At 38.2% G+C, this 25,239-nt stretch overlaps 1 protein-coding gene across 1 annotated transcript in view; it reads right to left on the reverse strand.

Moving 5' to 3' along the window:
• MCCC1 (methylcrotonyl-CoA carboxylase subunit 1) overlaps positions 1-25,239 on the reverse strand; it is a 59,725-nt gene that overhangs the window by 19,062 nt on the left and 15,424 nt on the right. The window contains exons 5-10 of the mRNA XM_045852066.1: positions 24,680-24,801; positions 23,936-24,083; positions 23,727-23,848; positions 17,044-17,155; positions 15,020-15,101; positions 2,298-2,425 (exon numbers count right to left, since the gene is read on the reverse strand). Coding sequence (XP_045708022.1) covers positions 2,298-2,425; positions 15,020-15,101; positions 17,044-17,155; positions 23,727-23,848; positions 23,936-24,083; positions 24,680-24,801 — 714 coding nt within the window. The remainder of the gene's footprint in view (positions 1-2,297; positions 2,426-15,019; positions 15,102-17,043; positions 17,156-23,726; positions 23,849-23,935; positions 24,084-24,679; positions 24,802-25,239) is intronic.

The following is a 25,239-nucleotide window of genomic DNA, read 5'->3' on the forward strand; positions in this document are numbered from 1 at the left end:
TCAAAGAGTACGCACTTCTTTTAAAAAATCCACCTTAAAGCACCTGCGAGACTAGTAAGATGGGGGTGCTCCCTTTTCTATGTAAAATGTACATTTGGACTTTACAATGAGGCCAAATAAAAATGATCACTTTATTCACTCCCTTCAGCATTGGGCAAAAGCTAAAAAGATTTAAAAACAGATGCAGCTTGAAAAGAAAGTATGAATTACAATGGAGTTCTAGAGTTTTAAAGTAGAGAATGCAGGAAAACTGCCGACAATTATAAATATAAAAATCAGTGTTTTTTCCACTATAATTGAAACTAAGATTTCTTTCTGGCACTGTAGTTTCAGTTTTCATGTAAACCATTATCACTCAAATCAGTCTTTTTTTCTTAATAGTAAATATTAGTTGGTGTTCAGGACTATATTGAAAGCTATGGGTAAAATGTGACATTAGACATATTTGTAATTTTAATCAGCAAGTGAGTTGTAAAGCAAAACATTATGTTCCTCAGAAAGGGGGACATAATGGTTTTCCAGTTTTATTGTATTTATATATATATTGCACGGCATCAGATTACAGATGACCACTACTGTTTATCATTGCTATAATGATAATTTTAGCCATTATGTAAATACAAATCTCTAACTAGTGTAATTTGGAGGACTTGCTTTCACACTCCCCTTAACTTTTTCTCCAAGATGAGAAAATGACAAGCTGAGATACCAAAAGATCTCAGGGAAAGACACTGAAATAACCTAGCATAACACTGAACTAAACAGGTAAGTGTAAAACAAAAGCAAAGGTTTCATTGCTTTAAATATGTAAAGAAGAAAAATCAGGAACCACGGCAAGAAGGAATAAAAAGAAAATGGACTGAATTGATGATATTATGGCACGTTGTTTCAAACCATGAACTCTGCGTCATGTTCTTTAGGACCCTTTTATCCTCCATGATTTCAAGATTCAGGACTCTCTTGGGCTACTATTTCAGAAAAAAAAAAACCTTCCTTTTCCTTACATTCTAGAAACATAAGCAGTCTTTCCAGAAGTTTCTAAATCCACTACAGTTTTCCTGACACCCACTAACACTTACTAGCCTGGTGTGCCTGCTTTTCATTAGCTCCCAAGGTTATAGAGGCCCAGAAGAATCTTTTGGCTCAATTAAAACCACCGATCATCCCTAAGGAAATATCAAAAGGAACATCGTATTATTGTCCACAGGAGTTCTGAAAAGATAGAAATTATCAAAACAATCAAGACTTCAGCATCACAGCATGAAAAAAGCAATTTAGATTCAGGATATATAAAGAACCAAGAATCTCAGAGAGATTGAGACTATTCGCCCTGACCAGCGTGGCTCAGTTGGTTGGGTGCTGCCCCACAGAGCGAAAGGTCCCGGGTTTGATTCCCGGGCAGGGCACACGCCTGGGCTGCAGGTCTGGTTCTCCATCAGGCGTGTACGAGAGGTGAGAGATTGATGTTTCTCCTTTACATCGAAGTTTCTCTCGCTCTTTGTCTCTCTCCCTTCCCCCTCTCTTAAATAACTAAATAAATAAAATCTTTAAAAAAAGATTATTCATATGGCTTAAAACACTTTCTTTATATTTAAAAAAAGAAGGCTGAGACACGATCTATTGTTTTCAATAAAGGGAAAAACTCACTAAGCTATTATTAATAATATTGGAAATAAAATGCTTTGTGGAACGCTGGCTGGTCTAGGTCAGTGCTTCTCACGCTACCTATAATAAAGGAACAGTGGTGGCCTTACACCTCTGTAAAACCAGCAGGCACGTCACAGCAAGGCCAGACCTGCTTTGAAGACCCCTACACAGGCATCACACCACCACAGGCAGCGACAATCTGAGTCTCATGGACCAGTCTATTGGTTGAGACCATTCCCTAGGCTCTTCCTTCCCAACTCTGTCTCAGCTCACTTCCTCTGGGCTCGCATCTGTCCTGCCTCCATAATCCAGCGATGACCTGGCTCAGAGACATGTGGCCTGGGGTATAGCAAAAGGCTTCGGTGCTGGTACTACGTGGTCACAAGCCATCCTCAGTGGCAGCAGCTCACCTGCTGGCTGCCCCATGCCTCATGGGGAATAATGGTAATTAATACATTAGGAATCTGTGTCCATGAAGTGACAGTAATGTCATACCATCCAATGCAGTGTCACTTTCATTTAACCTCCCATTTTCCTGTTCTTATCATAACCACCAAGAATTGAACCCTTATCCAAAATGACACCTTTTTTTAGGAGACCAGCAGGTAAGTGGTTTCAAGACTGATGTTTAATAGAAAAAATATTCTCACCTTAAGCTGCCACTCCACCAAGTCAGTTCCTGTGATCATCTCAGTAACAGGATGTTCCACCTGCAGCCTTGTATTCATCTCCATGAAGTAGAAATTGTGTTGTGAGTCCATAATAAACTCCACAGTTCCTACAAGATAAAATAAAGCAGTTACATTTCAGAAGCATATAGTCAGTAGCAAATTAAAATGCCCGTGATGTATCACAGTTTTACCACTTCCTTCACTCAATGGTACTATGTATTTCATGAAGAAAACATCCCACGTGTAGCAGCAAATGATTCGCAGTCAAAAATAGGGAGCCACGAGAAATTTCGCAACAGAAAAATATGTTTGGGGTTTTGAGCAAAGGGTAAGCTCCAGGTATGAACCAGTCAGAGCTGCCACAGCAGCGAGGCCCCGGCTGCCCAGGCAGGTGTTGCGCTGCTTCAGTGCACCCAGATCCCGGGCAACCACCCCCATGGCAGCCCGTCTCGCTCCAACCCTGTGGAGAAAAACACAGTCTTTTCCTCCCTGATTATGGGTTCTTGGAAATTTCCTTTAAAAGTCCTTTTGCTGGTGACCCATTGAAATATTGCTTAGCAACTAAACCTTATGTTGATAATATCTTATCTATTGGCATTTTATTAAGCACTACAAAACTTCCTCCAGCTTTATTAAGGTATAAAAATGATCCATTTTAAGAGAAGTATATTGAGTTTCACAGTTGAATATAGTCATGTAATCTCCACCGCAATGAAAATACAGAACATTTCCATCATCCAAAAAGTTCCCTTGTGCCCTGTGCAGTCGGTCCCTTCCCCGGGCCCCAGGCAATTATTAGTCTGCTCTCTGTCATTATAGTTTTTTTCCCTAGAATATCATAGACATAAAATAATGTGGAGCATAGTATTTGGTGTTTGTTTGAGGTTTTTCACTTGGCCTAAAGTTAGTTCCACACACTGCTGCCCCTAGAACATCACGGTTTGTGCTGTGCGGGTCCACTTATGCAAGGATTGCTTTCAATCACTATACTGGAAAAATTTTTGAAGATTTGAACATTTGAATTTTTGAAGATTTTTTACCAGCAATTAAAAAATTTAAAAATTGCTGGTAAAAAAATTTTATTTTTATTTATTTTAAAGAAGATACTGTAAATGAATCCAGCCCTGGTCAGATAGCTCAGTTAGTTACAGCATTGTCCAGATACACCAAGGTTGCAGGTTCAATCCCCAGTGAGGGCACATACCAGAAGCAACCAATGAATGCATAAATAAATGGAATGACAAAAATTCAAAATTCTCTCTCTCTCTCTCTCTAATATCAATAAATTTAAAAAAAAATTTAAAGATAAATGGATCCAGTGTAAGGATAATTGTAAAATAAGAAAACTTGTGAAGTCATCACCCTAGCTATGCCAGCCAGCATTTTTTGCAAAATACCTTTTTATCTCATACTGAAAATGTAGCTTTTGTGGGTACAACATTGCTATAAGAAAGGCATACCCATGGACTCTAACATGGTTTCAGAAAAAGAGAAGTCATTATATGACAACTTAAAAGCAAAAAGATAGTGAAGGCTCTAAAGCTGGAGAATTTAATGACAGCAAAGGATGGCTTGATAATTTTAGGAAGAGGTTCGGCTTAAAAATTGTCAGGATAACAGGAGAAGTAGCTTCTGCCAAACCAGAGGCAGCAGACAAGCTCCCAGATGGCACTGAGGAACTCACCGAGGAGAAAGGATATCTGCCTGAACATGTTTTTAATGCAGATGAAAGTGCCCTATTCTTGAGGGGGAAAAGCCACAAAGGACATTTATCAATAAGGAAGAGAAGCAAGTACTAGGATTTAAAGCAGGAAGAGGTTAACTCTATCGTTTTGTACAAATGCAATCTGGTTCATGGCTAAATGCTGTGGCTATAAAGCTGCTAGTCCTCAGCCTGGGAGGGAACCCATAAACACTAGCTGCCTGTCTTTTGGTATAAAAGGCCTGGGCAACAAGAACCCCTTTTCTGGATTGGTCCCATTGAGGCTTTGTCCCTGAAGTCAGGAAGCACCTTGTCAGTAAGGAATTGCTTTTCAAAGTTCTTTTGATACTGAACAGTAACTCTGGCCACCCAGGACCCCGTGAGTTAACACTAAAGGCATCAGAGTGGTCTACTTTCCCCCGACATGATGTCTCTAATTCAGCCTCTAGAGCAAGGGGTGATAAGGACTTGAAGGCTCATCATGCACAGCATTCCATGCAAAGGATTATCAATGGTATGGAAGAGGATCCCTACAAAGGCAACATCATGAAAATCTGGAAGGATTACACTATTGAAAGTGCCATGGATGTCACAGAAAAAGCCATGAGACCATCAAGCCTGAAGAATAAGTTCCTGCTAGACAAAACTGTGTCCAGATGTTGTGCGTGACTGCACAGGATTTACGGCAGGGCCAGTCAAGAAAGGCATGAGACTGTACAGATGGCAAAAAAGAAAAAATGTGGGGGGTAAAGGGTTTCAAGACATTGATCTTGGGGGAATTCTAGAGCTGACAGATACCACACCGGAGGAATTCACAGATGGTGGCCTGACGGAGATGAGTGCTTCTGGACCAGTGCCAGGCGGGGAGGAAGGCGTGGAAGAGGCACAGCCAGAAAACAAGCTGACATCAGACAACGGGGCAGAAGGGCGCTGATTATTCAAGACGGCTTTTGACTTTTTTGTAACAAGGATCCTTCTACGATACCGGTACTGAAACTAAAGCGAACAAGGAAGGTGGATTGGCACCATATAGAAACATTTTGAGAGAAGTGAAAGAGCAGAAAAGTCAGGTAGAAACTATGATGTATTTCCATAAAGTTGGGCTAAGTGTGCCTGCTTCTCCCGCCTGCCCTTGCACTTCTCTCCACCTCTCCCACTCCTGAGACAGCAAGACCAACTCTTCCTCTTCCTCCTCAGCCCATTCAGCGTGAAGATGACAAGGACGAAGACCTTTGTGACGATCCGCTTTGACTTAATGAATAGTAAATAACTGTGCTTATAGTTAATAAACTTATCTGTGCATATGTCTTCCTTTGAAAATCTAGTAAGTGTACAGCAAAAACTATATGACATTTTTGTCATCATCACCTAAGTATTCAACACGTAGAACATCATGTGGAAGGCTCATATGGAAGTAGATAGCCTATCCTTACATAGGCATGAGTGATATTTAACATAATTTATAACTTTGCTTTTAAAAATTATATTACTATACAGTAAGCCTCTCTCTCTTCATTGGAGAAAATGTGCATCAACTGATTATCACAGGTAAATGCTTTTTAAAAAAATGTAACAGTGTTTCCAGTACTGTATTATAAATACGACTATAATACTGTATGCCCTAAAAATGTTGTGATTCATTATAGGCTAGGCTTCTATAAAGCAATCATATCAATAACATGAAGCTACCATAAGCTATCATATTGCTGCTTCTTTGTTATCAATGACATTATTGTCATACCTGTAAATAAATGTGAATCTTTTTCAAATTATCTTTTCATTTTCAATGTCTAGGGTTAGTAATATGTATAACATCTGCAGTGTTTTGTATCACATAAGACACTACTGATATAGGTGCTGACAGATGGTTCATCTTATAAACAGTCAATGTGAACTTACAGTATTGACAAATACAGCCCAGTACTGTAAATATATTTTCTCCTCATGATTTACTTAATTTTTCTTTTCTATAGCTGACTTTATTGTAAGAATACAATATATGATATATATAATGTACAAATATGTGTTAACTGACTATTATGTTGTCAGTAAGGCTCCCAGTCCTCACAGTAGGCTGTTAGTAGTTAAGTTTTAGGGGAATCAAAACTTATAAATGGATTCTTCCTCTGTATGTGGGGTCAGTGCTCCTAAATCCCCATGCTGTTCAAGGGTCAACAGTAATTTAAAATGGTTTTTCAAACTGTGGTTCACAGATCATTGGTGGATTGTCAAAATTAAGTGAAGGTTTCCAAGTATCTGGTCCAAAATAGAAGGAACTTAAGCCACCATTCTATCCTGGCAACAAGTAAAAGGCCTAACAACCTGAAGAATCAACATCTCTTCCTAGACGCATGAGAGACATGAAGCCACGGGGCAAACCAGCGCCCCCAGAACTGGAGAGACAGACAGGCAAATACAGAGATTCACAACCTACCAGAGCAGAAACCTACAAGCAAAGAACCTCTGCAGAAACAAGTCCCTGAGTAGGAGAACCTGGATAATTGATGAATTGCTAGAGGCTCGGTATGGACATGTCTGAGACTTAAAAATCCCAGGGGGAATCTAGTTATAGAGGGACCCCAAACTTTGTGATTTTTATATCCAGGAGTGCTATCAGGTCCTCACAGTAAATGTTGGAGAAAAATCCCCTTGGGTCTCCAGCAATAGGAGGGGAAAAGAAACTCTTTGAAGTATGCCAGAATTCTGTTCTTCTTAATAAGATCTGCCTTTAAGAAAAACTATTTTACCAGAACCTAAACTATTGGGGTTTTATCAAAACCTAATTAACATAAATGGGGGAAGGCAAATACACAACTCCAGTCCCTTCCAGACATCCCATCCCACCTAACAGAGTAAATCAAAACCAAAAACAAACAAAAACAAACTGAGAAGCACGGAGAGAGCTCATAGTTTGGGCTCAAACTCACTGAACACTTAGATCTAATAATCATAGGACTACAGAACCTTTCCCTTCCCCATGCATTATGACTATGTCACTAGAGATCTATTTATCATCATTCCTTTTAGCTAGTGCACATGTCTGGCTGTCAACAAAAAAATTACCAGGCATACTAACAGGCAAAAAATGCAATTTGAAGAGACCGAACAAACATTAAAACCAGACTCAGATATGGTAGAGATTGGAATTATCAGACCAGGATAATTCTGTACCCTGTCAAATTATCCTTCAAAAGTGAAAACAGAAATAAAGACTGTCTCAGATCAACAAAAAGTTCTTCAGAGAGAAGTAAAATGATATAGAGCAAAAAAAAAAAAAAAGATGATACAGCCAATATTCCAAGATGAAACAACAATCCTTAATGTGTATGCATGAACAACAGTGTGTTGAAATGCATACTGAGAACTGCAGAGAGAACTAGATGAAACCACGAATACAACTGGAGACTTTAATACCTCTCCACCAGAAATGGGCAAATCCGACAGGCAGGAAATCAGTAAGGACATAGCTGAACTCCACAGCACCACTGACAAACTGGATATAACTGACACCTCCAGACTGCTTCATCCAACAACCGCATATTACATATTCTCTAGCTTACGCAAGAGAAACCACATTCAGGGCCAGAAAAAAACACCTTCACAAATTTAAAAGAATAAATATCATACAATGTCTGCTCTTAGACCACAATTAAACTAAGTATTTTTTAATATATTTTATTGATTATGCTATTACAGTTGTCCCATTTTCCCCCTTCACTCTCCTCCACCCTGTACACCCTCTCCCACCCACTTCTCCCCCTTTAGTTCATGTCCATGTGTCATACTTATAAGTTCTTCAGCTTCTACATTTCTCATACTATTCTTACCCTCCCCCTGTCTATTTCCTAGCTACAATCTATGCTACTTATTCTCTGTACCTTTTCCCCCTCTCTCCTCCTCCCACTCCCCTGTTGCTAACACTCCATGTGATCTCCATTTCTGTGGTTCTGTTCCTGTTCTAGTTGTTTGCTTAGTTTCTTTTGGTTTTGCTTTAGGTGTGGTTGTTAATAATTGTGAGTTTGCTGTCCTTTTACTATACATGTTTTTTCTTTATCTTCTTTTTCTTAGATAAGTCCCTTTAACATTTCATAAAATACGGGCTTGGTGATGCTGAACTCCTTTAACTTGACCTTATCTGAGAAGCACTTTATCTGCCCTTCCATTATAAATGAAAGCTTTGCTGGATAGAGCAATCTGGGATGCAGGTCCTTGTCTTTCATGACTTGGAATACTTCTTTCCAGCCCCTTCTTGCCTGTAAGGTTTCTCTTGAGAAATCAGCTGACAGTCTGATGGGAACTCCTTTGTAGGTGACTGTCCCCTTATCTCTTGCTGCTTCTAGGATTCTTTCCTTCATTTTTACCTTGGCTAATGTAATTATGATGTGCCTTGGTGTGTTTCTTCTTGGGTCCAACTTCTTTGGGACTCTCTGAGCTTCCTGGACCTCCTGGAAGTCTATTTCCTTTGCCAGATTGGGGAAGTTCTCCTTTATTATTTGTTCAAATACATTTTCAATCTGTTGTTCTACCTCTTCCCCTTCTGGTACCCCTATAATTCAGATGTTGGAACATTTAAAGATGTCCTGGAGGTTCCTAAGCTTCTCCTTGTTTTTTTGAATTCTTATTTCTCCATTCTTTCCTGTTGGGTCGTTTCTTTCTTCCTTCTGGTCCACTCTATTGTTTTGAGTCCCAGTTTCCTTCCCATTACTGTTGGTTCCTTGTGCATTTTCTTCATTTCTTTTATGGTAATCTGCACTTTTTCATCTAATTTGCGTCCAAAATCAACCAATTCTGTGAGCTTCCTGATCACCAGTGTTTTGAACTGTGCATCTGATAGGTTAGCTATCTCTTAGTAGCTCAAAAGGATGACTTCTGGGGCACTGATTTGTGCTTCTGTTTGAGCCATCTCTCTCTCTCTCTCTTTTTTTGGACTGCTCGCTCCTGTTTCGGTGAGGGGCGGAGCCTTAGGTGTTCACCAGGGCTGGGCACCCTAGTTGCTAGATTGTGATATTGTTTGTAAGGGTGTGGTCGAGAGGGAACAATGGTGGTGGCTCCATTCTCCGTGGGATCTCAGTCCCTTCTCTGGGACCCTGGATTGCACACTCTGCCCTGCTCCACAATCACCACCTCACTGGGTCTGCCAGCTGCTGCTTGTGTACTCACGGTCTACCCGCTGTGATCTTGCATGCCCCAGATGCCTTACGTGCTCCCGGTTGCCTTATGCGCCCTGTTCTCTGCGCCTGGCTGTTTGTCTATGCCCCTCCTACTGGTCTGGATAAACAGATCTATTTCAACTTCTTGGCTGTCTGACTTCCATTCAGATAAATTTTCTGTCAGTTCTGGGTGTTATTCTGCCTCTAAATTGTTGTTGTTCCAATCTTGGTTGTGCGTGGAGGTATGGTACGTCCACCTATGCCTCCATCTTGCTGGAAGTCCAACTAAGTATTAATAAACTAAACTAAAAATCATTAACAGAAAGATAGCTGAAAAAAAATCCCAAAATATTTGTAGATAAAACAACACTGTATTTATTAACACATGGGTCAAAGAACTCACAAGAGAAATTAAATGAAAATGGAATGACAACTTACCAAAACTTTGGGGATGCACCAAAAGCAGTACTTAGAATTTTATAGCTTTGGATCCATATATTTGAGAAAAAAAAATCTGTCAATAATCTAAGCTTCCATTTTAGGAAACTAGAAAAAAATAGAGCAAATTAATTCCAAAGTAAGCAGAAAAAAATAAAATATAAAAAAATTAGAGGACAAATCCATGAAATTAAAAATAGGAAATAGAGAAAAATCAACAAAACCAGAAGTTGGTTCTTCAAAAAAAATCAATAAAATTGATAAACTTCTAGCCAAGCTATCTAAGAAAAACAAAGAGAAGAGAAAAGCAACAAAACCAAAAGTTAGTGCTTTGAAAAAAAATCAATAAAATTGATAAGCCTCTAGCCAGGCTATCTAAGAAAAACAAAGAGAAGATAAAAAGTACTAATATCAGAAATGGAAGAAGGGACAATCACTACCTGTTCCCATGGACATTAAAGGGATAATAAAGGAATAGTATGTGTAATTCTACATACAGATTTGACAACCTAGATGAAATGGACTAAACTTTCCAGTTATTTGGCACATTGTGCCTTCCTGAAAGACACACTGTGCCAAAGCTCACACAAGAAGAAAGACAATCCTATGTCATTAAGGAAGTTGAATCAATCATTAATAACCTTCTAAAACACAAAGTCACAGGCTCGGATGGATTCACTGGTAAATTCTACCAAATATTTAAGGAAGAAATTATATCAATTCTCAAGCAGATAAGGACATTACAAGGAAAGAAATCTACAAACCAATATCTTTTATGAACAAGGATGCAAAACTCTCAACAAAATATTAGCAAATCAAATCCAAAATCTATAAAAAGGATTACATACCACAATCAAGTAGGATTTATCCCAGTATTCAAGGCTGGTTCAACATTTGAAAATCAATTAATGTAATCCATCACATCAAAAGGCTAAAGAATCACATGATCATGTCAACAAATGCAGACGAAGCCTTTAATAAAAGCCAATGTCCAATTATAATAAAAACTCACAAAGTAGAACAGAGAGGAATTTCTTCAGTAAAGAAGATTTACAAAAAAACTTCCAACTTATGATGTACATCATACTTAATGATAAGAAAACTAGAAGCTTTCCTACCGAGATCAGAAACAAGGAAGGCAAGGATGTCTGTTCTTACCACTCCTTTTCAATATAGTACAGAAGTCATAGCTAATGCAATAAGGCAAGAAAAGCAAATAAAAAGGTATACAGATTAGGAAGGAAGAAATAAAACTGTCTTTGTTCACAGATGACTCAATCACCTATGTAGAAAATCTGAAACTGACAAAAAAATACCCCTCCTAGAACTAACATGATATGGCAAAGTTCTAGGATACAAGATTAATATACAAAAGCCAATCATTTTCCCATACATTAATGGTGAATAAGTGAAATCTGAAACTAACAATGCAATACCATTTACATTAGTACCCAAAATAAAATAGGTATAGATTTAATAATTTATGTACAAGATCTATACCAAAAAATTGCAAAACTTTCATAAAAGAACTCAAAGAATAACTAAATAAATTGAAAGATATTCCATGTTCATGAGTAGAAGATTCAATATTGTGAAGACATCAGCTCTTCTAAACTTAATCTATAGATTCAACACAATCCCAATCAAAATTCCAGCCAGTTATTTTGTGGGTATCATGAAACTAATTCTAAAGTTTATATAGAGAGGCAGAAGACCCAAAATAGCCAACTCAATACTAAGAAAGAACAAAGTTGGACAACTAAAACTACCTTACTTCAAGACTTACTATAAAGCTATAGTAATTAAAACATTCAAGCAATGGTGAAAGAATAGACAAATAGATCGATGGCACAAGATAGAGGGCCCAGAAATAGACCCAGGTAAATGCAGCCAACTGATCTTTGACAAAGGAGGAAAGGCAATACAATGGAGCAAAGAGTCAATGTTGAAAAGAGTCTTTTCAACAAATGGTGCTGGAACAACAACTGAACAACCACATGCAAAAAAAAATGAATCCAGACACATACCTTACACCCTTCACAAAAATTAACTCAAAATGAATCATAAACCTAGACAGCACAGAAGAAAACCTAGGTGACCTTGGATATGGTGATGCTTTTTTGGACACAACAAAAAAGCACAATCCATGGAAGAAATAATTGATAAACAGGTGGCAAGTAAGCATGTGAAAAAATGATCCATAACATATGTCAGTAGGGAAATGCAAATAAAAAAAAACAATAGGTACCACTACACACCTATGAGAAAGGCCAAAATCTGGAACACTGAATACCATATCATGTTGAGAACACCAAGCAACAGGAACAATAGTACACAGCTGCTGAGAATGCAAAACGGCACAGCTACTCTGGAAGACAGTTTGGCAGCTTCTTACATAACTAAACATAATCTCACCATATGTTCTAGCAATCATGTCTTTTGGCATTTACCTAAATAAATGGAAACTTAGGTCAATGCAAAAACCTGCACACAGATATTTATAGCAGCTTTATTTATAATTGCCAAAATTTGGAAGAAACCAAGATGTCTTTCAGGAGGTAAAGGGATAAATAAACTGTGGTGCACCCAGACTGGAATGTTACTTAGTGCTGAAAGGAAAAGAGCTAACAAGCCATGAAGAGACCTGGAAAAAACTTAAATTCATATTAGTAAGTAAAAGGAGCCAATCTTAAAGTCTACATATTGTATGATTCCAGATACATAACATTCTGGGAAAGACCATTGTCTTTTTATTGCCTCCATAGAGGTAACAAAAAGATGAGTGGTTGTCAGGGGTTGGAGGCAGGAAAGGATGGAGGACAGAACACAGAGGATATTTAGGGAAGTAAAACTACTCTTTCTGTATGACACTACACAGTAGATACGTGTGATTATATATTTGTCCAAACTCGGTATATATTTAACATCAAGAATGAACCCTCATGTTCTCTGAGTGATAATGATGTATCAGTGTACATTTACTGACTATGAGAAATGCACCACTCTGATGTGGGATGTTGATAAGGGGGGAGGCTATGCATGTGTAGGCACAGGGGGTATATGGAAAAATTTATGTACTTTCTGCTCAATTTTACTGTGAACCTAAAACCACTATAGAAAATAAAGTTTATTAATTAGAGACTTCCAGCCAAGATGGAGGCGTAGGTAGATATACTTTGCCTCCTTGCACAACCAAAAGAAGGACAACAACAAACTTAAAAACAAAAAATAACAAGAACGGCCAGAAAATCAAGCTGTATGGAAGTCTGACAACCATGGAGTTAAAGAAGAAACATTTATTCAGACTGGTAGGAGAGACAGAAATGGGCAGCCAGGGGGAGAGGCTATATGTCAAGGTATGGCTGGAGGACCTGGAGAGCAAGACCAAACCTGGAGGACCTGGAAGGCAAGGAGGAGGCTGGTGAATTGGGAGGTCCCACATTTGTATGCAGATAAACCAGGAGGAACAACTGGGGAACAAGAAGACCACACAACCCAGGGTTCCAGGGTGGGGAAAGAAAACCTCAAAACCTCTTGACTGTAAAAACCTGTGGGGGTTGCAGCAGTGGGAGAAACTCCCAGTCTCACAGGAGAGTTCATTGGAGACACTCACAGGGTCCTGGAATGTACACAAACCCACCCACTTGGGAAGCAGTGCCAAAAGAGCCCAATTTGCTTGTAGCAGGGGAAGTGACTGAAAGTCAGCCAAGAGCCAAGCAAGAGGCATTGTTCCCTCTCAGACCCTGCCCCCATATAAAGTGACACAATGCAGCCACACAAGTTGCCCCACCCTGGTGAATACTTAAGGCTCCACCTCTTACAATGTAAGAGGCATGCTGAAATAAAAAAATATGATCCAAATGAATGAACAAATCAAAGCTCCAAAAACAGAACTAAGCTGAAGAGATAGCCAATCTATCAGATGCAGAGTTCAAAACACTGGTAATTAGGTAATCTGGATGCTCACAGAAATGATTTATGGTCACAAAATAGAGGAAAAAGTGAAGACTATGCAGAGTAACATAAAGAAAAGTACACAGGGAACCAATAGTGACGGGAAGGAAACCTGGACTCAAATCAACAATTTGGACTAGAAGGAAGAAATAAACATTCAACTGGAACAGAATGAAGAAACAAGAATTCAGAAAAATGAGGAGAAGATTAGCAACCTCCAGGACAACTCTAAACATTCCAACTTCTGAATCATAGGGGTGCCAGAAGGGTGCCAGAAGGAGAAGAAGAAGAACAAGAAATGGAAAACTGATTTGAAAAAATAATGGAGGAGAACTTTCCTAATCTGGCAAAGGAAATAGACTTCCAGGAAGCCCAGAGACTCCCAAAGAAGTTGGACTCAAGGAAGCACACATCAAGGCACATCATAATTACATTAGCCAAGATTAAAGAGAAGGGAAGAATCTTAAAAGCAGCAAGAGAAAAAAGAGACAGTTACCTACAAAGGAGTTCCCATAAGACTCTCAGCTGATTTCTCAGAAGAAACTTTACAGGCAAGAAGGGGCTAGAAGGAAGTATTTGAAGTCATGAAAGGCAAGGACCTAACCCAAGATTACTCTTCCCAGCAAAGCTATCATTTAGAATGGAAGGGCAGATAAAGTACTTCCCAGATAAGGTCAAGGTAAAGGAGTTCATCATCAACAAGCCCTTATTGTGGGAAATAAGAGACTTATCTAAGGAAAGAAGATCAAAGCTATGAACAGTAAAATGACAACAAACTCACAACTATCAACAACTGACCCTAAAAAAAAAAAAAACAACAACTAAGCAAACAACTAGAACAGGAACAGAATCATAGAAATGGAGATCACATGGAGGGTTATTCGTGGGGAGTGGGGGAGAATGGGGGAAAAGGTACAGGGAATAAGAAGCATAATAGGTAGTTACAAAACAGACGGGGTGGTTAAGAATAGTATAGGAAATGGAGGAGCCAAAGAACTTACATGTATGACCCATGGACATGAACTAAGTGGGTGGTGGGGTGGAGGGAAAGCTGGTGGGAGGAGAGGTGCAGGGTGGAGGGGAATAAAAAGGAGCAAAAAAATGGGACAACTGTAATAGCATAATCAATAAAATATATTTTTTTAAAAATCAATAAATTTTAAGAGAAAAACAGTTTATTGATTTAAAAATCAATATAGTAATTTTACTTTAAAATAGGATAGAAAATATTGAACAGCATTTTACATATTCTTTAGTAAAAGCTTTTTTTCAAGCATATATGAATGTAAATACAAGTGTGTGTGTATATACAGGGTCTTAATATAAAATAGATTTTTTTCTGTGGATCTTGTCAAAAAGGTTTAAAAGCCACTGATGTAAAAGCTGTATGTTTCTTTTGTTTCTGAATCATAAATAAATTATTGTTTCTCCTCTTTTACAACGAAATCTTCACATACCTGCTCCGACATAATTTACAGCCTTAGCAGCTCTGACTGCAGCTTCTCCAAGCTTTTTTCTTACTTCAGGTTTAATACCAGGCTATGGGAAAATATTTAAATAAATTTCCATTAGTACCTTGCTCTACTAGAAATTTCCATTAAGATCCAATATTACATCTATTACATAGTATTACTATACTATTACTATTACATTTACTAATTAGTATTACATTACTAATACTATTGCTATTACTATTACATAGTAATACTATGTGTATCAGATATTGCATTAAAGAGATAATAACAAAGATAAAAAGCTAACTTTTAGTGTGCCAGTTTAACTGTCACATTACCGAAGTTTAATGGCTCTGCTAGTAATTCCTATAAACTGCAGATATTCTGCAGCATACTGACGTATCTTTGCCCTTTGTACATACATAACAACACTTTTATAACTATATGTCTACCTAAAATATGAAAACTTTGAACAATCCCAATTTTAAGACAATAAAGCAATCTGGTTCACGTGCCCAATAATTATCTTGGAGCATGGTAAACCTTGAGATTTTAAGTTAATTAAGAAAGGTTTAAAAAAAGAAATCTACGTCAAAAAATAGGCAAAACTTTTAAAATTTTGAAAATTGTGCTCTACAGATATATACTTAAGTAGGCACTATTTGAAAATAAGGCTTTACTGAAATTATTGCTGACATTTACTTCAAATAGTATAATAGACTCTGCAACAGAAATGAAAATTTTAATATGAGAATAACAAACTGATGAACCAGAAACTGCAGATTCCTGACCTGATAGAACTATATGCTGATAAAAGCATGTATGATATCCCTGACCAGTACGGTTCAGTTGCTTGGTTGTTGTCCTGTAGAGCTAAAGGTCACTGGTCCGATTCCTGGTCAGGGCACATGCCTGGGTTGCAGACTTGGTCCCTGGTAGGGGCACATATGAGGGGCAACCAATTGATGTTTCTCTTTCACACTGATGTTTCTTTCCCTCTCTTTCTCCCTTCCTCTCTCTTTAAACGCAAATAAATAAAATCTAAAAAAAAACATGTATGGTAGTCCCCCCTTATTCATGGGGGATATGTTTCAAGATCTCCAGTGGACACCTAAAACTGGAGATAGAACCACAGCTGATCTATGGTTTTTTCCTGTACAAACATACCTTTTCACTTAAAGGAAGCATTTATAGCTTCTCTTTGGCATATTCAAATTTCTAACATCACTATTCTTATACTTTGGAGCCATTGTTAAGTCAGGGTTACTTAACACAAGTAATGTGACAGCTGATCTGGTAACTAAGACAACTACTGAGCAACTAATACGCAGGTAGCCTACCCTGCGTGGATACGCTGGACAAAGGGAAGATTTGCACCCCAGGGGGGATGGCGTAAGATTTCATCACACTACTCACAACAGTGTATAACTTAAAACTTACAAATTTTCTGGAATTTTATTTTATTTTTGGAATTTTTTGATTTAATATTTTTGAACCACAATTGACCAAGGTGAGGGGGGGTTACTACTGTATATAACCTTGAACAAGAAAAGAATCCTATGGCAGTAGCAGGTTCCAAAGAAATGTAAATCCAAAAGTAAGTAACCTAGGAATAGGCCTTGATGTAGATAACAACTTAAGCCAGTCAAGAAGTAGGCTGGAAGAGACGGAAACAATTCTGAAGGGACAAAATTTGTCAAGTAAGAGCAAATCTCTGTCTTCCACAATATAACCGGAAGATGACCAATATGTTTTAGCAACATCTTAGACGGCAGTTAAAATAAGTCTGCTTCATGGAAAATACATTTAATTAACCAGACTATACCATTCCTTAAACATTCTGCTTAGATACAATTTAAAACCTGGATGGAAACACTATACAGCTGCTCACTTGAGGTCGGAGAACAGTTTCCTAGAAACTATTGAGATGGAACATGGCCCTGTGGGGACCTTACCCCGCTACTGCTGGGAAGTGGTTGTCCAGTAGGACTGTGGGAAGCTTACAAACTTCTTTACAAGGTCCTTACCCCTGGGGCTTCCTCAATGATCTTCTGATGCCTCCTCTGTACACTACAGTCCCTTTCAAACAAGTACACAGCATTGCCATGGTGATCACCAAACACCTGGACTTCCACGTGCCTGTTTAAAAGCAAACACACATTAATATACTTTGTTAAGGATGACAAATATCACATTCAATAAGCCAGACTATTGGCCAAGGTGACTAGGATTCTTCTATTTTTTTTTTTTTAATAAATGAGATGGGACATTTCGACCTCAAAATAAAGGATATGGATTTAGAAACAGAACTATGGTAAATCTTATTAACATCCAATGAAAATCTTTCCATTTATTAGATAAACATTGAAGAAAAAAATATGAAATAACTGACAAATAAGAAAAGAACAGAAAACACAGGAGAGTATATATTTATGACCTCAGAGTAGGGCCAGGTACAAATACAAACTGTTAAGGGAAATATTCATAAATCTGACTATTTAAAAATTACAATTATAGTCTTATTTACTAGATCCTCAAAAAGCCAATGGAAACTCTTTTGTGATCAGATTTTTAAAAAACAACTCTTAATAGTCAGATTTTATAAACTGTGGCAAATTGAAAATTAAAATGGCTCATTCATAAAATGTTAAGAAATAAATTAATATGGCTCATTAGTTTTTAGGACTGTACTCACATTAAATCATAAAAAAACAAAAAAGGGACTTTAATATTGAGTATAAAATAGCAAAATTATGAGAAATCATGTTAAAAGTAAATACACATACCACTTATGAAAACAAGGCTAACAGATCATCTGGTGAACACAAAAAGTGTTCTTCTCAGTAGGCCTACTTTGAACAGTCACACTGTAGTGTACCTCACACACTCACCATCTTAACATAGAAACGAGTGATCACAAATGATTTCCCTGTCAATTTTTTTAAAACAAAAATTGTCACACATATGAGAAAATTTTAAAACCCAGGAAGTCTTATAAATGTACTTTTCAGTACAGTGGTCCAGAGCTGATCCTTTTCATTCACCCCATGAAGCACTTACTTAAATCAGTTGGATTTATTTTTTTGATATATCATTTCTACTGGACACTCCACTTGAAAAAGTTCCCACCTGTCCAACACAACAGGAGCTGATTTTTTCCTTTTGGATTTGCTTCCTTAACCTTTTCTTCTCTTTTTATTTCTCCTTAAGTTATCATCACCAAATACATTCTTGTTATTGTTATTTTAAATAAACTGTTAACTGTGACATCAAATAATGGATTTTATTTTAGTTTCATTTATCCCTTCTCTAATGGTCTTTCTTTCTTCATTAGATCTGAATTTCTAAACTGTATCATTTTCCTTCTCTCTGAAGAACTTACGCTGTCATTTCTCACAGAGCAAGTCTACTGGGTCACAAATTCCCTCAACTTTTGTTTGTCTGAGGACATCTTTATTTTTCCTTCATGTCTGAAAGGTAATTTCAATGCATATGGAATTCTGTATAGTTTGATTCTTTTTCTTTCAACACTTTACATAGTTCACTCCTCTTGATTCTTGCTTGCATGGTTTCTGTGAGTAGTCTGATGTAGGAAGGTGTTTCCCCCTCTCTGGCTTCATCCAAGATTTCTATTCGTCTCCGTTTTCCTGAAGTTTGAATATAATTCTAAAATTTGATTGATGTCCTGGTCCCTACTTCAGTGTCTGTCATTAATTTGGGGAACATTTTGGCCATTATTACTTGAAATAGTTCTCCCAGTCTTTTCTTTCTTCTTGTATTCAAATAAGCACATATTAAACTTTTCATATTGTCCCACAGTTCTTGATTAGTTAGTTATATTGTATTTGCTTTCATTCTTATAGCTCTTTGTTTTTGTTTGGGAAGTTTCCATTGACATATGGTCAAAATCACCGATTCTTTCTTCAGCTGTGTCCAGTTTACTGGTGAGTCCATTAAATACATTCTTTTTTTTTTTTAAGGAAAGTGAGGAAGACTTTATTTTTTATCCTCACCCAAGGACATGCTTAGGGAGGGATAGGGGAAGAGATGTGAGAGAGAAACATCCATTGGTTGGGTCTCATACTCATCCTGTCTGGGGACCAAGCCCATAACCGAGGCATGTGCCCTGACCAGGAATCGAACCCATGACTTGTTGGTTTATGGAATGATGCTCCAACCAACCAAGCCATATAGGCCAGGGCTAATGCTTTCTTCATTACTGTTAAAATGTTTTTGATTTCTAGCATTTTCTTGTTTTCCCTTAAGATTTCCAACTCTCTGCTTACATTACCCATCTGTTCTTGCATGTTTTTGACTTGCTCCATTATGGCTCTTAACATATTAACCAGTTACTTTAAATTCCATAGATAATCCTCAAATTTGTGTCATATCTCAGTCTAGTTCTGATGCTTGCTTTGTCACTTCAAACTGTGCTTTTTCTTGCCTTTTAGTATGACTTGTAATTTTTTTTAAAGCCAGATGTGATGTATCCTATACCAGTGTGGAAAGCAGGATCAATAAAATGGCAACAGTCTGTCCATGACAGAATAAAGTATATAAAACAAAATGGCATCACTCATGTCAACCAAGACAGCTGCCAGTCAGCCATGACACTTTGGTTCAAGAAAGAAACTACCTACACTAGGCACCCTGCCAAATGTCTACCAGAGCAACACACAGATTTGTCTGCAGAGAGAGCACACCTACTCATAGAGCTCTGGGGCCCCTTGGCCCCAGGCCATGGAATTTACCAGCTCAATCAGGTGCCAAGAATTTGGGTATAATGGAGGTGGACTTCAGAGTCACCACCGAGACAGCTCATCTCCTACACAAGAATGCTGCCCTCTGCTACTCTGAAGGCATCTGCCGCCAGAGGCCCTGCCCTAACAAGCACCCAATGAGGACACTAAAGACTCTGCCTTGTAAGACGCTGACACTTGCCTCTGTCTCCGGGATTCAAATGCAGCTAAGGCTCTTGGACTCAGGTTCATTAATGGGCTTTGTCCCCTGTCGATTTGCTGTGTGTTTAGTAATGTTAAGTTAGGACTGATTTAATGTTAAGTTAGGATTGATTTTTGTGTAAAACCTGCAATAATAAACAAAGGATATCACAGTCATCTGTGTTGGCTCATGGTTATTTCTTGGTGCCAGGTAAGGAAGATTCCAGATCACTGGTCTGAGAAGGCCAGGCATTCTGGGCCATTCACCTGTGCCCTACAGCTCAAGCAGGACATCTGGGGGACTGACTTTCAGGAAACAGTGAATCACGACCACCCTTCAAGGGTCCACTCAGTTCCTGATTAGGCAATCATGAACTGAGATAAATAGGCCTCTAATGTTTTACAATGTATTAATCTGGCTTGGAGATAACGTTGAGTTTAATGCATGCAGCAGCTGCAGATGCCAGAGACTTCACTTTCCCCTAGCGTCCTTATTTTATTTTTGTTTTCTCCTGTTGTCTATGGGCTTCCCCAAGAACTGCTTCCTAGCAGAGTCTGTGTCTGGCAGCTCTTTCAGAGGTAATCCACTGTTATTATACGGGAGCCCTGGTGACTTCGTAAGGTGCAGGGGAGGGAAAGTGTTCTATAATCTTATGATTAAATCTCAGTGTTTTAGTGGGCCTGACACTGCTTCAAAAGCCTTTAACTTTATTTTCACCCTTAGGTAAATCAGGCAGGTTAGAAGTTAGATTTGGCTAACTGCCCTTCTTCCAGAACAGAGAAGGTTCTGGCCAACTTTCTCATGGAGTGCTGGCCTTCATTATTGAGAATAAACTGCTCTGGGCCTATTTCGAAAGCTTACTCCCCTAACTCCAAAATTTTAGGAAATTTTGCTTAGATTTTCACTGTGAGAACCTGGTAGGGTTCCTGGCAATAAAACTAAAATTTGGGGGGGCCCTCCTAACACTGGAGTCCAAGGAGTTTCTCACTATCAAGCTAGTCCACAAGGAGCCTCCATTAATTTGTCAAAATTCCCACTTAAGTGTTCCTACCTGTTTACGGGTCCGGCAGCTTTTGCTCCTGGTTACTGGTGTTGGCGGTGACTGCCTGTACGCACATACCTGACCAGATTTCAGGGTGGTGGCTTGCCCTGTGGCCTCGATTCTCTTCTGTGTCTAAAAGTCATGGACTTTCATTCTGTTCAGCTTTTTACCTGCTCTTCAGATGTGACATCTTCTAAGCTCTACATGCTGGTGCTGAACAGTTTGTTTTTCAAATTCCGATTATAAATTCTACCACTTCTACTGACTCTCTCTTATCTTTTAGCTGCTCCAGAGAAGAAGACACTATAGCAGTGACTCCGGGTTCTGAAAGGAACATGCAGGGGCCGCATCAAGAGCAGAACATAGCTCTTACTCCAAGATCTCAAAAGTCTGAAACATTTTTCCCTTTGGCTACTTACAAAGAAAGATCATTGAGGATGTGTGTTTTCTGTTTTGATTCTGTAGTTATCCAACCACTTGTGTTATTTTCCTTTTGCTGACTAATCTTTTCTGTTACTTGACTAATGTAGAGTTTCCGGAGCACAGTGCCTGTGAACCAAGAGGTGTAGAAAATTCTAGCCACTCCAAATAGCCATGCTGGGGTCTGGCTAGTTCAGTGGATACAGCTGGATTCTACTGGGAATGGCTTTAAGTTTTCTAAAAGTTCTAATGTTTTTATTTTCCTATTTACATTTTAAATTCATCTAGAATATATATTGAATATGGAGTGGAGACAAAATCTGGTTTCTTTTATTACCCTCCAAACAGTACACTTTGAAGGCTGTTTTCAACCCTAGCCTTTCAGACAAATGCAATAGCTGATCAGATCTGCAAAACACCTTGATATCTACTTTTCCCAGTTATTGGCATCTTGACAATTTTCTGGCACTCCATTAATTCAGCAGGTAACTATTTAGCAGGATATAACATAGTATACACAGAATGATTATTGTGATATTAAAGTATTACTACTAGAAAATATGGCACAGAAATATATAGAAATGCTAATACTTATAGAATGAGATTATAAGTGACTTTGTTTTCCAACTCCTGTATTTTCCAAAAGTTTGTAATGTATTCAAATTACTTCAATATTTCAAAACATATTGCTGATGCCTATCATGAAGAAAGTAGTATGCCAGGTAATAATATATAGGGAAAAGTAAAAAATATATACTGGCAGATCCTTGATTCTCAGGAGCTTCCCAGTTATTGGGAGAATGAATTAGAATCTGAGGTAATATATAGTTAACATTTCACAAGGGAAGATTTGCAGCTTCAGAAATGTTGCAAGCATAGAGTTACAGTCATCAAAACAGCTAGCTGATGTCTCCACAACAATTCTAACCCAAGAGTATGCTAATTTGGACAGTCAGCCGATTCTTTCTGAAAGACGTGGAAGGGAGCCCTGATTTATCTTCAAACCTCCTGTCTTTTCCCTACTTTCCACCAATAAGTGGCATATGTTGTACTCTCCTAATTAATTGGCCTGTTTTGAGGCTGACTTTTTTTTTAAACAAACCAACTCTAAATGAATTTCATTTACTAAGCCATACTCAGGGACAGTTCTAAGCTTTGTGAAGACTGAAACAAAAAGTTTGGGGTCCCTCTTTAAAAAGAATACAAAATTAGATACAGGAATTTGTTAGGGATTCATGCAAGTGAAGGGCCTGAAGCTTGGGTTCATGACAGTCAAGGTAAACCCCTCTCTGGCCGTGGCCCCTAAACGAATTGGTCTTTGTGAAGTCACTTGACACACAGGACATCTGTACCTACATGTCTATAACTACGTGAGTTACCAAACGTCTATAAAACATGACACTTTTGTAATCAGTACCTCATTTTAAGCAATAGACTTGAAAATACAATTCCAGAAAATAAAAGAAAATAGAAATTTGCATGGCATTTGTTATCGTGGTACCTGGAGAAGCAGTTTAGTGCAGTGGCTTAGAATGTGACTTTTGGAGTCAAACTGCCAAGTTTTTGAGTTGAAATCCAAGCTTCACTACTTTTTAGCTGGGAGACCTCAAGCAAGTTATGTGACTACTCTGTTGCTCAGTATCCTCACCTGCAAAATGGGAATATACCCATCTAAGGGGTTCTTGCAAGAATTAGATTAGAATTAGGACAGCAAGATTAGTTAGTATATGTAAAATACATAGAAACGGACACATGGTAAGTGCAATATAAGTGTGAGCTGTTAGTATTGTTAACTATATCACAATTACACTTTAATTTTGGTAACTATTTCCATTTTCTGAGCATCTCAACTGATGCTCATGGAGTTCTATAAAATACAGGTTAATTTCTTACAAATTTTTTTTATTTTAAAAAGACCCTAACTTCCATCTAAAACTAATGAATTGACTGAACTAATGGTGTATCAATATCATGGAACCATTAAGCTCAATAAAAAGAATGAGAAAAATCTATATTTCATGACATAGAAAGATGCCTGATACAATATTAGCATATAACATCATATAAGAGTCTATTCACTATTCTTCTGTATGTATGTTGTCTTCCATTTGTATATGTATAAGTGTTTCTATTTACATAGAAAATGCCCAGAAGTATGCATGCCATACCTTAAAAGTGGATACATCAGGGTGTAGGATTGGGGAACTAATGTATTTATATTCTACTAGACCTTTGTATTTTATATAACATGCATGCATTTCTTTCATAATTTAAAAAATCTGAGTCAGAAATAAAAGCTAAACCCACCTGGGCATGTCCACAAACTTCTCAATCAGCATAGCATCATCATTGAAGGACTTCTTAGCTTCCCTCCGTGCTGATTCCAACTGCTCTTGAAATTCTTTTTCAGATCTAGCAATCCTCATACCCTACGATGCAAAGACAGTTATGACCACAACACAAGTGGAACAAAGAGGCCTGGCCCAAAATAGAAATCAAGGCTCGCACAGCCTTACTTTCCCTCCTCCCCCGCGGACAGCTTTGATCATCACGGGGTAACCGATTCTCCCGGCGTGCTCTCTCAGGCACTGGTCTGTTTGGTCCTCGCCGTGATAGCCTTCCACAACGGGTACTCCGGCCGCAGACATTATGGATTTGGATGTACTTCAGGATTAAAAAAACAAAAAACAAAAAACAGATGCCCAAATTCTATGAAATATTTCATGTAAGAGAAAGAAATACAGCCCAATCTATGAAATAGAATGGAACTTTTAAAGGAAGCATCCCATAAAGAACTACAGTCTGAGACAACAAATATTAATATAAATATTAAAATATCTGTTAATTTTCCTCAATCTAGTTGTTTATCCCCCCAAATTAGCATATATTGATTACAAATATTAATTAGTTGAATATTTTCTGTGATTCACTGGAGTGACAGATAGATAACTTATGCCTACAACAACAAAAGGATATTATCACCATGTGTACTGTAGGTAAAACCAATCATTTTATTTATTTATTTATTTTAAATTTTACCCACCTATCTTTAGAGAGGGAAGAGAGGGAGATAGAGAGAGAGAAATATCAATGTGTGGTTGTTGGGGGTCATGGTCTGCAACCCAGGTATGTACCCTGACTGGGAATCGAACCTGCGACACTTTGGTTCGCAGCCCGCGCTCAATCCACTGAGCTACGCCAGCCAGGGCTAAAACCAACCTTTTAATTCACCTTGCTATTTAAAAGACATAAGCTCATACCTCTTAATACCCATGTCTCTAATTGCAGATGAAGGAGGACCTATAAAAATAATTCCTTCTTGCTTACATAGCTCGGCAAATTCCATGTTTTCTGAAAGAAAACCATATCCTGGATGGATAGCCTAGAATTGAGGAATGAAAAGACAAATTTACTGGTGCTCCACCTGCACACTATGGTGCAGTGGCTGCCACTCTCCCCTGGGGAGCCTTCTCCCTCTGCTGGTGATGGGTACCCTACGGTCTCGATCAAAACCTGTTTCCAAACAGGTGTATGAACTCAAGTTCTGGAGCCTTACCTGAACCAGAAGAAATCTGTATTTCTTTTTATTGTGGTAACGTATACATAACATGAATGCCCACTGTAACCACTGTTAAGTGTATAATTTGGTGGCAGTAAGTGCATTCGCAGTGCTGTGCAGCTGCCGCTACCAACCACATCCAGAACGTTTGCATCACCCCAGACAGAAACCTGTGCCCACTAAACATTAATTCCCCATTCACTGGTAACTTTCTGTCCTATAAATATTACTTCCTGTTTCTATGAATTTGTTTACTCTAGG

The sequence above is a fragment of the Phyllostomus hastatus genome, unplaced genomic scaffold (assembly GCF_019186645.2).
Source record: "Phyllostomus hastatus isolate PE091 unplaced genomic scaffold, TTU_PhHast_1.1 phas_contig_86, whole genome shotgun sequence".
In the NCBI taxonomy this organism is placed as follows: Eukaryota; Metazoa; Chordata; class Mammalia; order Chiroptera; family Phyllostomidae; genus Phyllostomus; species Phyllostomus hastatus.